General features: G+C 39.7%; 1 protein-coding gene across 1 annotated transcript in view; it reads right to left on the minus strand.

The window, feature by feature from the left end:
- GABRA5 (gamma-aminobutyric acid type A receptor alpha5 subunit) overlaps positions 1-13837 on the minus strand; it is a 95878-nt gene that overhangs the window by 63238 nt on the left and 18803 nt on the right. The window contains exons 3-4 of the mRNA XM_006017061.1: positions 10587-10654; positions 10252-10472 (exon numbers count right to left, since the gene is read on the minus strand). Coding sequence (XP_006017123.1) covers positions 10252-10472; positions 10587-10654 — 289 coding nt within the window. The remainder of the gene's footprint in view (positions 1-10251; positions 10473-10586; positions 10655-13837) is intronic.

Below are 13837 nucleotides of genomic sequence, written 5' to 3' on the forward strand. Positions count from 1 at the left end.
GCTTTTATTCATTAATATTTATATGAATATGTAAAGTGCTTTGAAAACCTCAGATGGAAGAAACTACAGAAGTACAAAGTAATCTAATTACTGATGTTATTGTGAGCTTCATTCTGCACAGTAGGCAATTCAGCTCTGCAGTGCAGATGAAAGGTGATTTTTATCATAACTGAGCCAAATCCTTACCTTGGTTTATGCTGACAAAGCGATGGCTGCATTAGACCCATCAGACTGCCTAAACCAACTATACACAGGGCTGACTCTTATTGAATTTACCTGGAGTGTGAATAAAGGGAAAAGGAACACATCTCCCTTATGTGGTCAAGATCTATTCCATGGTGGAGACCCCAGACAAATACGTGTCTTAGCTTTGGAATATTCATACTGTGTATACACCAAACTCCTTTCTCCTTGGAATGGAGCAGGGAGGGCAGCTAGGCTTCAATGACAAATAAGCTTTTGAGACATAAAGAAGGGGCAAGAGATAATCCGAAGGTCCCTTATATTTTCTTAAACAAACTTAAAGGGGGGACTTTGGGGCACGTTACTCTCTCCCTGCTAAATTCCTAAAGGGGAAGGTGGAGAAATATTCTTTATAGTAATGGAGCCACATATCAGGCTCTTAGTCAAGACTAAGACCATCAGTTAGAGTTGATGTCTTTCATTCCTTAATATTTATTCAAATATTGATTGCTTAATTTCTCTTTAGTCTTTTCATGTAAAGCATCTAATAAAACGTAAGTATGAGGGGAAAAAAGTGTTGAACTGCAGAATCTCAAATACCTTATAATAACTTTTTTTTTTTTTAACTGGGAGGTTTAAACTGGAGGTTTTTGAAGCACTGTGTTTTCCAGATGCTGCAGTACATTACAGGGCCTCTTCTCCCTTAGCTGTATCATGTGAAATCCATAATGCACAACACATCCATCTGTTTGTCAGCTTCTCATACAAATGTCTTTGTACTTTTTCTCTTTGTCCCATATGTCTGAAATGTCCCTTTATCACCTCTGGAATGCTCCCTTCCATTCCAGAAACTGGGCTTCCCTTCAGATTCCAGAGAGCAAAACTCTACCTCAGTTAGCTAAAATTTTAATGGTAATCATTTGGGTAGGTATTAACTGCAGCAATATGGGAATTAATTGAGCCTGCATTTGAAATGTTCTATTTTCAGAATAAGAAAACTAGATAACAAATTTGAGGGGGGGTGTTTATTTTCTGTTTGTTTTGTTTTATCTAGAGCACCAGATTGTAATGTTTTGCACAATGTGACATGGCTGCAACATTTTGGGGATGTTAATTAATTAAAATGCATAGAGGATATCTGCTTTTTATTTGTCGTTTGCCAGTCTAAGCTATATCACACCAGAAGTTGCAAGGCTCGCTCAAAGCACACTGCCTGTCCTTCCTAGCTGACTTCCTTCTTTTCCTAATATTTTCTTTTGTTTTCCAAGTGATGAGTTATTCTTCCTTTATAGCAGAGCCTGCCCAAGCAACCTAACACATGCACAGGCCACAGCCAGTGACTTACCATAGCAAGAAAACATGAGTGTTACATACATGAAATTTCTTTGATGTGTATGTAACATACTCCAAACTGGAACAAACCTTACAGCTTGATGTTGTAAAATATACTCTTGAAGTAGGCTGCATTTCTGGAAGATTATATATATATACCTATTTAAAAAGATATTCTAACTATCTAAGGATTGGAAAGACATTGATGATATACAGGTAAAATCTGTGCAAGTCCCCTGCCACATACATCTACAAAACAAAATACTGCCCCCTAATTCCCCAGGGTTTTATGGAACTTTCCCATTACTCCATAATATTGTCCTAGATAGATGTGTGAAATTTATGATATATTCTGTCTAGGATAATTCCCTGTAGACACTTTTAGATTATTAATCAAGAGCCTGATCTTTCAGCACAACATAAATGTACTGCAGATGATAATGCCAATTAAAATGATCATTTTAATTAAAGGTAATGAAATGACTAGGGAGCTAGTCGTTTCAGTGGGCAAAGAGCAGAATAGTCATGTAGATTTTTTTAAATACCTTATCTACTTTTGATATCCTTGACCCATAAGGAGCTGCTTACTTGATTCCAGACCCTAGCAGTGTAATGGAGGTTCCTATAATGGTTCCACTTTCTTTCAGAGAAACTCTGAGGAACAGTTTCTCTGAAGGTGACAGCTTCTTTTTTGTGTGTTCAGGGGTCTTTCCCATAGAGCTCTGTTCTGTTTCCTCTCCTCTTCCGTGTGCACATTGAACATTAAATTGTTGTTTCGTTTCAGTAACCAACAACATCCTATCCTTTCTGTCCACCTCAATTGACTTTTTCCAGTGCAGATGAATTACTTGTTTCAGTGTCTAATGGATAAAAACTAGCTAATAAAGACTTAATACCGATATAACAGAAATAATGTTTAAAGGATGGTGTAATTGTAGGATTTATATCAGCTTCCCTATCCCAATGAAGGGACATGCTTGCTTTGTGCTACATAGCATGCAGAACCTGATACTATTTCTGGATCTCCAGCAGCTCCTGAATGTCTAGATAATAGCCCTTGCCAATAATGTGAACTCCCTTCTCGTCAGTGCAGAGGCAGAAAAGGATCTTGGAGTCATTATTGATGCCAAAATGAACATGAGCCAACAGTGTGGGGATGCGGTCAGGAAGGCCAACTGCACCTTGTCATGCATCCATAGATGCTTCTCGAGCAGGTCCAAGGAGGTGATCCCCCCCCCCCCCCCCCCCGGCGCGGCGGGGGCCCCCACGGGTGGGCGGGCCAGGCCACAGTTGGAGTACTGCGTCCAGTTTTGGGCGCCGCACTTCAGGAGGGATGTGGACAACATGGAGAGGGTCTAGAGGAGGGCCACTCGCATGATCAGGAATCAGAAGAGCAGGCCCTACGAGAAGAGGCTAAAGGACCTGAACCTGTTCAGCCTCCACAAGAGAAGGCTGAGGGGGGATCTAGTGGTCATTTACAAACTAGTCAGGGGGGACCAGCAGGCATTGGAGCGTCCGTGTTCCCCCGAGCACTACCAGGAGTGACAAGAAATAACAGTCACAAGCTGGCAGAGGGTAGATTCAGGCTAGATATCAGGAGGCACTACTTCACTGTCAAGGCAGTTAGGAGCTGGAACCAACTTCCAAGAAAAGTGATGCTGGGGGTCTTTAAAAGGAGGCTGGATGAACACCTTGCCGGGGTTGTTTGACCCCAGTACTCTTTCCTGCCATGGCAGGGGGTCGGACTTGATGATCTGCTCAGGTCCCTTCCGACCCTACCAACTATGAAACTGTGTCTGTGGGGAGGGGGTTGTTTTGCTATTCAAGACTTTTTGCTGTGAAAATTCTCTTTTTTTTTCTTTTTCTTTTTTTATGGTGCAGGCCTTCTAAAGATGTCCTGGACTTTATTGCTCCAGGAAAGGTTGTTGTGCACTCTTTGTAAGGCTATCTTTAAAACCCAGTTAGACACTGCAACTGGTAAGGAATGCAACTGCCAGCTAATTAAGTGCCGTGTTCTGTAGTGAATGTTTTACCATATTTTGTTCTGATTCATTTTCTGGGTGTGATTCAAGTTGTTTTTTGAATAATGGATCCTGGTTCCTTGAGATGTATCTTTGGAGTTGTGACTATATCACAGGAAAAGCAAATAGCAGAGGTGCATGAGCTAATGTGCTCCCTAGAGTGGTAGAGTGCCTTCAGTAAAGGCCCTTAATTCTGACTCTCCCTGGTTCTCCTTGGTCTGCCAGAGTCTGAAACTGATGGATGGAGACAGAGAGTCCTTACTGCTTTAGGAGTTTATCAGGTCCATGATGAAGAATCCCTTGACAGGGGACCCATGGGGTAGGGAATGAACAGAATGAAGCATGGGAATGGATGAAAGGGAAGCATGTGAGAGGTGGAAAAAGGCAATTCAAATGCATCTATTTTTAAACTATTGAAATTGTTTTTGTAATAGCTGTGGAGCCAGGCCCTCTTTTATAAATATAAATGCAGCATAAAGAGAGTCTGTTTGAGAGGAGAACAAAGCATATTGATTAAACAAACATGGTTCAATTTGGCTAGCTATTTGTATGAACACTGACCACGTCTTTCTAAAATGAAAGTCTGCTAGCTATTCCCACACTTGGGTCCAAGCTATCAGATCTACAAAAATAAAAGAATATCCAGCACAGCAGGACAGCCAGAACAGCAGTAAAGAGGAAAAATCTTCGCAGGTTTTGTTTTTAAAAAGAAAGAACTAGCCTTCTCTTAAAAAAGTCTTGAAAAGTACCCTATAATCCCCCTTAGATTATTTCAACATATAATAATTATACAGTATTGCAATATTTAATTCTCTATTAAAATGTTTCAGAAAAAGTAGATTTAAAAGCACCTGAGCACATACATACATTGTACAAATGCAACTTGCATATTTAACCTTAAAGTAGTATATATTTTTACATAGATAGCTGTACCTGTGCCCTAAAGAGTAACGAGCTTGCTTATGCTGCCATCAAGTGGATATTTAAGTTAATACATATTACAGTATTGACTTATAGCTTTCATGAACAATAACTGCATTTTAAAAATTTTACAGGATTACGTAGGAAATCCTCACCTTTCCAAGGACTAAGAACTACTAGCTAGAATTTTCAAATTCTGGGTAGCTGATTTGGTTTAAAAACACAGCTCTAGTAAGCATATATAGCTAAAGTAACTTTAGTGACTAAAAAGCTAGACTCAAACTCATCTGATTCTACTGGTGAAATTTATCAAAGCTGTTGTCTTTATACACTATTTTCACACAAACCACGGAGCAAAAAAAAAAAAGAAAAAGAAAATGCAAACATTAAAATGTTTAATTCTCCTAGAACCAAAAAAGTTTTTATTTACTGTCCTCATTTTTCAGAATAGCTCTATTCAATAAATAAGCTTTACAAAGGTTATCTTCACATTGAGCTTTTATTTTTGTATAACATGAAATGTCCTAATGGGTTTTTTTTAATAGTAGTAGGAAAAATCCTAACAATTTTTAAGAATTCACAAAGCTGTCAGATTGCTATGGAGACCAATGAAATAAGAGATGCCTGTGTTAGGTTGCTGCTCTTATTAAAAATAGACATTTAAAAACTCAGCTATGGACAACACTGCCCTCTTGGGGTAGGCAAAGAATTTGCAACATTAATTCATGACAGTTTGTACAGTGTAAACCTTATTAGCAAAACACAGAAAAGAAGATTAACAAAATGAAAATCAACTAGGAAGCCTGTAGTTTTTTCACAGCACAGAACACTATTGTTAACATCTGTCTAGTTGGTATATTGTGGTCCTATTTTGATGCAGGGGGACTTTGACAATGTGCATGCACAGAAGCACATTAACACTTTTACTGGCAAAATACTTTCATTTCTGACATGGTCAGTATCAACAGAAGATGCAAATCCAAACAATGCATTTTCATTACAATGAAAAGACTTATTTGATCAAATATGAAGAAAGTTAGAAAATAAATGTATTAAATTGCTTTACATTGAAAACAACGTAAGTGCTGGGGGAGCTGCTCTTTTGCATGCAATCCTTTTGTTGTTTATAACCACATAGTTGTTTACACATGTACTTTAATGCCTAGAGCACATGTAAAAGTGCCCAGAGGTACTAAACTTAATGCGCAGTAGCAAAAGTGTCTTAATGACCGTGTTGATGTGCCCGCTGATTATTATATTTAAGGTGATAACTTTGCAGGATATTTTCTCTTTCATAGTATGGAATGCCTATTGTCCAGAAGTTGAGTATCTGGAAGATCAAGTAAGTGGGAGGTCTCCTGACCTTCCCCCTCAGGGTGAAGTTGTATGTTACAGTTAGACCATACTAAATCTGTGGAATGTTAATCAGTGTTAAAGTTAGAGCAAGCTGTGGGCAGTCACACATTACTATTACATACTATTTCTTGCCTGCATAGCTCTGATTTGCAATGAGGGGGTTGGTGAGCAGGAGTGTGGCAAGGAGCCAGGACACCTGGGCTCTATCCCTGCTGGGGAAGAGGGGCTGGGAGCAGTACATTCTGAAAAGCTGGAGCACTGAAAATTGCTCATTTTATCTCCATGGAGCAGACTGAAGTTACCCTAACATGAGCTAGGTAGCACAGCTCAGAGTTAACCCTCACCTGAGGTGGCATAACTTTGAGATGCCCAGAGGGCACTTAGCATGAATCAATGAGCTTTTGTGTGTGGATGCTCACATTTTAAGTGCCCTTAGTATGTTCTAAGTGTAATGTGTAACTTCACCCTCACTCTCTGACTCATGCAGACAGTGCTGGCTCCCTGAGAGACTGCCCGGTGATGAACTGCTAGGGAGTTGCCGGCAGGGAACTTGCTACCATGGCCACTGGAACAGCTCTGAACAGACTTTTCAGGGCTGCTGAAGATTCCTTAAACAAATTATCTAGAAAAAATGATTATTCAAAAATAGTGAAACAAATTATTTGAGATAATCGATGTTCTACAATATTTTCATTCACCCTCCAAAGTTCTGCCATTTTTGTTTCTTTTTTAATCATTTCACTATAATTTGCTGTATTTTCTTTTGTGTTCTGAGTCAGGCTTTTTGCAAGTCAGTTTCCAATGTGTGTAGCTCTCCTGGTCTTATCAAGAAGTCTTTTTTCATGGTTTAAATGACTCTTCTGTGTGAATTCTAGCAGACTTGCTTAGTCGCTTGTTTATCTAAACATGTTTTATAGTAAGAATCCATATGATATTGCAGGACACCCCACACTTTGCTCTTTACCTCCTCTTAATTCAGATAGCCCAGGCAGAAGGTCATTAAAGTGGTTCAGATATCTCTAGCACCGAGTCAGGGCCCAGTTCTCCCCTAATACACATAAATTACTTCTGCATACAGTTTGGGAAATTCCACAATTGTTCCTGATATACGTGTGGGGAAATAACCGCTACACAAGTGGCAGTGGGTTGGCCCCAAAATTCACAGGCCACTGAAAACTAAGCACATCTGATGGGGAATCAAAGGAAGCAAGGCACATCCTTCTAGCTAAGGTTCTGTGCTTCTCTGTTGCCCACACTGTTCACTATGATATCCTCAGGAATGTACTCCAAGAGAGGTGCAGGAAGGCAGTTACAATCAAGCTTTCCTTAAGTGGACACCTCAGTCAGTATGGGCTTGATCATTACTGTTCCCAAAAGATTCAGTAGTAGCTGAAGTTGACTGTTTGCATTGCATACCACAGCATAGCATGAAAATGCCCAAACTAGCCTTACACAAGTTAAACTGAGAGGGGGTTAGACATATTAGTCTGAAGTCAGGGCAGGCAGAAGATAGACCAGCATGGCACATTTAAGATTAACTGGTTCAGAGAGGCATGAGCACAAGTTAAACTGGGTGCCAGAAGCAGACATGTTGCAGTAGCAAGAAGCTCTACTTGACCTAGTTTACAGAGTTTCTCACACTAAGTTGCATGCTGCTGAAGTGAGACTACCTTTGGTACTATGTGCAATGCAGTCTTCTGCAACAGACCACCTGATGGGGGACCCAAGGGAGAAGCACTGCTTAGCCACACTGGCGACAGCACTGGAAGGTTTCCTCTGAGAAATAAGAAAGGAAGGAACTTCCAGCATCACAATCCCTTTGATTTTTTTTTCTCCAACTGAGGCTTTCAAGGGAAGGTATCCATCACTCCAGTCCTCAATCCTTCCTGGTTTACTGGACTGTTTGGCCAGCTGTGTAGCGTGAATCTAGAGATTTAAACTCTCTCTATTGTATAATAGCAGGAGCATATCACTTCAAGTTTTTGTTGATTTAATATCCCTGAGAGATGGGATGGCAGTTGTTAAGGCACCTTTCTGCAACTCCACGGACATGAATTCAGGCCTTGCTCCAGACTCAGTATGACTCAGTTGCCAATAGGCACCTAGTTATATGGGCTGGGGAATCAAAGTTGGGCTGAATAGCATGGTATGCAACCCCCTTGTGGTGCTGTTGGCTATAGAAATTGGCATCTCCTAACCATGCCAGCCTTTATGATTAGGTGGACCTTAGGCCTGGAGGCAATTTAAAGAAAAATTCAAACATGGTTAAGTAAGCGTATTTTTGGTTTGCAGTTTGCTTCTGAACCACAGGGCACAAATATAGCCCCCTTGTAATGACAGTGGCATGTCAAAGAAATGTAATATTACCCTACTTTTTCTGTGACTTTAGATGTTAGAGATAGCTCCATCTCTAGAACTCTAGAAAATTATCCAGGTGATTTAACTTCTTCCAGGGTTAAGGCAAATGTTTTCCTTGTGTCCATGATGCCAAGGTCTTTGCCAACATACACAAAGAGTTAAGACTTCTGAGATGGGTTTACCTGTACCTGTTGACACACACTATGCATTCTCCTTGTTACATTTTAAAACATGACATATTGCAGCTCTCAACCATTCCACTGGGGATTAGCTGCCATATATTATTTCTAGCACTGAAATTTCTCTCAGAAATGCCTGTCATAAAAGAGCTGACACTCTTGGCACAGGACCACACAGATATCTTGAACTGATTATACATTATATAAACACTCTCTTGGCCTAGGTTTCGATAGGATAGCAGGTACAATAGACGACCTGACTTTTTTATTTTAAATTTATGAATTGTTTACAAATGGATTGTAGTAAGCCATTCAGAAGGTGATGCATTCTATTTCCTTATATGATATATGCAATAAATTGGGATTTATTCCTATTGCCTGTCACCCAAAGAAGAATAATCTATTTTATATTCTTGAGCTTCCTTAATGTTGTGGGTTTCTCTCTAGCCTAGAAAAAAAAACAATGTGCCAGTCCCAAGTTATCTTAACCTCAAATTTTTTTGACTGTCACTTCAGACACCCTTCACGTCATAAAACTAGTCACATATAGTATGCTGGCAACAGAAAGCATCTGGCTCTGTTCCATATAGATTGCAACTTTAATCTGAATTTATTTTACACAAGTGTAAACCTCAAGTAATTCTGTTTTAGGTACAGCACTTGCATTAGTGTAACTCTAGGGATGATGGGGCTAGAATTAAGGCTTACAACTTTGAGACCATTTTGGAATTTGGATTTCTCTCGCATCTATTTGACCTTTCGCTCACTCACTTCTTTTTTTTTTAAGATATTGCCACATTGTTTCAGGATTTATCAGTTATCCCTGAGATCACGAATGTGACAATTGGCATTAGAAAAGAATAGAATAAGTAACAGGAAAAAATGAGAAAACAAAACCCACAATCACTGCAGGACTTATTTAGATTTTTAGAATTTAATTTTTTGCGGTTGCAAAGAAATAACTAATGATTTCTAAATCTTTCTATTCTTGCAAAGACTTATGCAGCAGGGATTTAGGCATTACTTTGATCTGACAGATACTCTTATGTGATAAGCTTAGGATAAACAGTCTCTTCTCTAGTTGTTTTTTTAATCTCTTTGTAAGTACTGTCACATGACTACACTTTCAATGAAAAACCTGTGAAAGATGAAAGTAAGTCTTCATTACTGAAAATTAAATACTTATAATGAACAAATTATCCTAGTCCTATGTAGAATTTGTGTAAGATTTTCAGATAAGTCAGGTAATGCATTAGCATCACGGTTTTAACACTGCTTTAACATTTATATTTGGAAATAATGTGGCTTCATAATATCCTCAGATTGGATGAGGTGCTAGGCCTGGAAGTTCAGGCACAAATCTGATTCTCAGCCTACAAAATTTACCAACTCTGGTTTAAAACACATTTGGTAAGATAGTTTTGAAGTGCCCCTGTCCTAGTTCATGACAGACTTTACCTTAGTGATAACTTGTCTTTTCATCAAATTAGTTAAATTGCATGACTTGTAAGCTTTGAGAATTGAAGACATACTGCATCAGACAGATTTAACTTTCTGGCCTTTTACATAGTGCTCTCACATCAATTCATCAGAGCAGCTGCAAAAACAAATAATAAGGGAGTACAGACCTACATAAAAAAGCAAGACTGAATCATCCATTTTGCTGAGAATTCCATTTAAATAAAGGAAATATTTCAGCCCTAGCATTACTCAGAAATTGCTAATTAATTGGTAGTTGTAGGCAGTGATTATGTTTTCCATTTTTCTTGATATTCTTATAAAATGCTCAAAAAACTACTTCGCTGTTTCTATTCTGAGAGGAAAAAATGTGACACACAAGTAGTTGGAAAGCTACTAGGAGTGAGATTCAAAGGAAATCAGAAAATAGCCCAGGTCTTTACCTCATGGTATACAGTAAGGTGCCATCGTCTTCAAGGCGTAGAAGTTTGTTTGGTGTTGTCATGTTGTGAGCTATAGACTTCTTGCCATTGTGAAAGAAAGTGTCTGGGGTCCAGATCTTGCTGGCAAGTAGATTGTTAAGAGGGAGCCGTTGCATTGGTCCTTTGAATCGAAGTCTTTCATCTTTCCAGCTTTGTCGGAAAAAGACGTCAATGGTGTATTCCTGGCATAAAGGACCAGTCTTGTTAATACTGCATCTATCTGGAAAATGATCACTTTTAAAGTTATTTTAATAAAATAAATAAGATTGATTTAGTATCCATATCCTGTCACCTACCATTTCTGTGTCTGACACTGGACCAAAACTGGTAACATAGATGTCTGTTTTCACCTGAGTTATTCTCTCTGTAACAAATAAACACAGATCTTGAATAATTTATATAACAAACAAATATACAACCTTGATACATTTCTTTTCTCTGTTAACAATGTTATGTGTGTGTGTGTGTGTGTGTGTGTGTGTGTGTGTGTGTGTGCGTGCACACGCGCGCACACACACACACACACACACACACACACACACACACACACATCTATGCTATTTTAGGCTGCAGCTCTTCAAAGAAGCCAATAGTATGAAATTTGATATGATCTAGGCTCCTTAGAAATTTCTAGCTTCATTTGATTTTAAGAGTTGAATTTTCAGAAGTGTTTATATGACTAAGAGTGCAAGTCCAATTTTCAAGTTTGTTGTCACAAACCTGTTATATTTTGGGATGTTCATTGAATATCATGCATGTTATCATGAATTAGATTTGCTGATCTAAAATGTTTGGATAAAAATAAACAAAATCTAATTTTATTATTTTTATGTTTGCCTAATTTATGATGTTTGATATGAGTATTATTCAATACCCTTGTATGATTGCTGGTCAAAGAGGGCAATTGAGACTACAGTAGGGACAAAAGCTATTCACACCTAGAGGATCAAAACCCAAATGGTTGGAAGTACTATACTCAAATTTAAGATGATGCCCCCCCCAAAATTAGATTCTATACATGAAAAATGTATACATTTGCTACAAATTTCAAGTACAGAATCTAATTATTGGAGGGTTATCTTTAATTCATTCCTCCCACTGCTTCAAGGGGGGCAGGTGGTGAGAGGTGGTCAAGCAACGTTCCTCCTGTTTGTGCCTGCCCCCTTGCCACTTCTGCCCCTGCCTGCTTCCCCACGGCCTCAGGGCCCCCTTCCCCACTCTGCTCCCCCTCCTGCCACTCCTGCCCAGCCTCTGCTCCCTACAACCTCTGCTCCTACTTCCCCAGCTTCTGCTTCCCCTTTCACCACCCAGCATCTGCTCTCCACTTCCCCCATACCCTTGCTCAGTACTGGCAGGCTCTGTCCCCATTCTAGCCTGGGACATGGAGCATGGCCTCAGCCCAGCCTCCATAGCAACCATACCAGCTGCATGCTGTTGCTTCAGGGCCAGGCTGGAGATGTCCTCCATGCTCCAGGCTGCAGTGTGGATAGAGCCTGCCTGCATGGAGCAAAGGTTGTGGGGGGAGTGGGGCAGGTGGGGAAGCAGAGCCTGCATGGGGTGGGGGGTGAGGAGAAGAGGCTTTCATGGGGGAGATGAAGGGGTGCAGAGGTGGCAATGGTGGTCCGGGGTGGTGGGTAAGCAAGAGCTGTGGCTCCAACTCTGACCCCAGGTACGAGTTAGAGCCAGAGCCACAGCAGCTGCCTGCCCTCTCCCACCCCACCTCATGCTCAATTGTAAGACACGGGGCTCTTCTGCCCATGTCAAATGGGGAAAAAACCCTCATTTTAGAATTGAGTAAATATGGTCAATACTGAGAATTTATACTGCATAACTATGCATATTGAGTACCAAGGTGAGGCACCAAGGCCTGACCCAGGCAGGGGAAATAATCTTCTATACAAATAGCATTTGATGAGACTTGAAGGCTGGGCTGGTAATCTTTAGGTCTGAAAAGATGTAAATATTCCTCCTGTTATAAATGGGTCAGTGAAGATGCCTGACTGGCCAAATAAATGTACATAAGTGGGGCAGAAGTTTATATGCACAATGCTTGACCTTCAAGAATTCTACACAATGGAATTGGCCAGATAAGGGCAAGTACTTAAGCCTTGCAAAGGTTTGTCTAAAGCAGTGATTCTCAACCAGAGTGTTGCAAAAAACCTTTGAAGGGCTCTGAATGAAGTGTAAGAATATAAGTAAGGTATGAGGAGATAAAAAAGGCAGGTAGGCTTTAGGTGTGAGGAGATAAGCAGATAAGAGCAGGAGCAGGTTCTTCTGCCTGGTTGTTTCTTCTGCCCCCACTGCAAGGAGGTATGCCCTATAATAAATTAGTTTTTGAAATGGGTGCTGCTTGATTCACAAAAGTTTTTGAGGGATGCTTCAGCCTGAGAAGAGGTGAACTGAGTCTAAAAAGAGCTTCCTGGGCATAAGATGCTTTGGTCCCTCATCCAGTAGACTGGCAAGAGAACTTGCAACAGGATCTGACATTTTGAGCTGGGTGAAAGGTGCATTCTTGAGTTTAAGGGGTGTAGGTTGGAGCCGTATTGGTCTAAGGACATAGGCAGACAAGGTTCTTCACGTGAATCTGATATCTTTTATTAGACCAACTTAAATAGTTGGAAAAAAATTTCTTCACAAGTTTTTGGGTTTAAAAACCCTTCATCAGGCTGAGGAAGCATCTGCAGTTGATGTATGCTCTTGGGTTTAAGATGAAAAGTAAGATCAGATTATTGTTCTGATAATATCTTTTGCTTGTTTGTTCTTACATCTCTGTTTGTATCACAACATATGGTCACTGATTTTTATGCTTGCTCATGTCTTTATTATAAATCTTTTTCTTATCTTTTATAACCAAGGATCCTGGTTTTCTAGAATTTAAAAAAATCCCCAATTTTCTGTTAGAAATGAAACACCACTAATACATAGATACATATATACTAGTGGTGTTTCCTTTAAATCATGGGAAAATTTGGATTTGGGGTTACTTTTTTAACGGAAAACTGGGGATTTTTTAAAATCAGAGAAAACCAGGATCCCTGTTTATAATTTACTTACTGTCAAGGTAAGCGTGATTTCAGAATATTTGACCATACAAGCAGTCCTCTTCTGCAGAAGAGGGATCCATTTTTTTTTAGTACAAGACTGAAGGATGCGATTCTTCTGAAAGGTGAAGTGGAGCTGGACAGGATCAGAGTACCAGGGATGACAGATGTATATTTACATGTAAACCATTTAAAATGGCAAATATACAGATGGCTTAACTGGTGTGCCAATGCAACTGCACCACAAGAAGACAATCACAGAAAAAGAATGTTATTCTTGCCTTTCTTGGGATTTTTATCATTTGCGCATTATAAAATGCATGTTTTATTTTGTGAGACTTCATAAGTGTTATTTACCATACTGCAGGGGTGTGGGTTGTAGCCGTGTTGGTCTAAGGACATAGGCAGACAAGGTTCTTTGGGTGAATCTGATATCTTTTATTAGACCAACCCAAATAGTTGGAGAATAGTTATTAAGCAAGCTCACACCAACTGCTGAAACTTCC

The sequence above is a fragment of the Alligator sinensis genome, unplaced genomic scaffold (genome assembly GCF_000455745.1).
Source record: "Alligator sinensis unplaced genomic scaffold, ASM45574v1 scaffold144_2, whole genome shotgun sequence".
NCBI lineage: Eukaryota > Metazoa > Chordata > Crocodylia > Alligatoridae > Alligator > Alligator sinensis.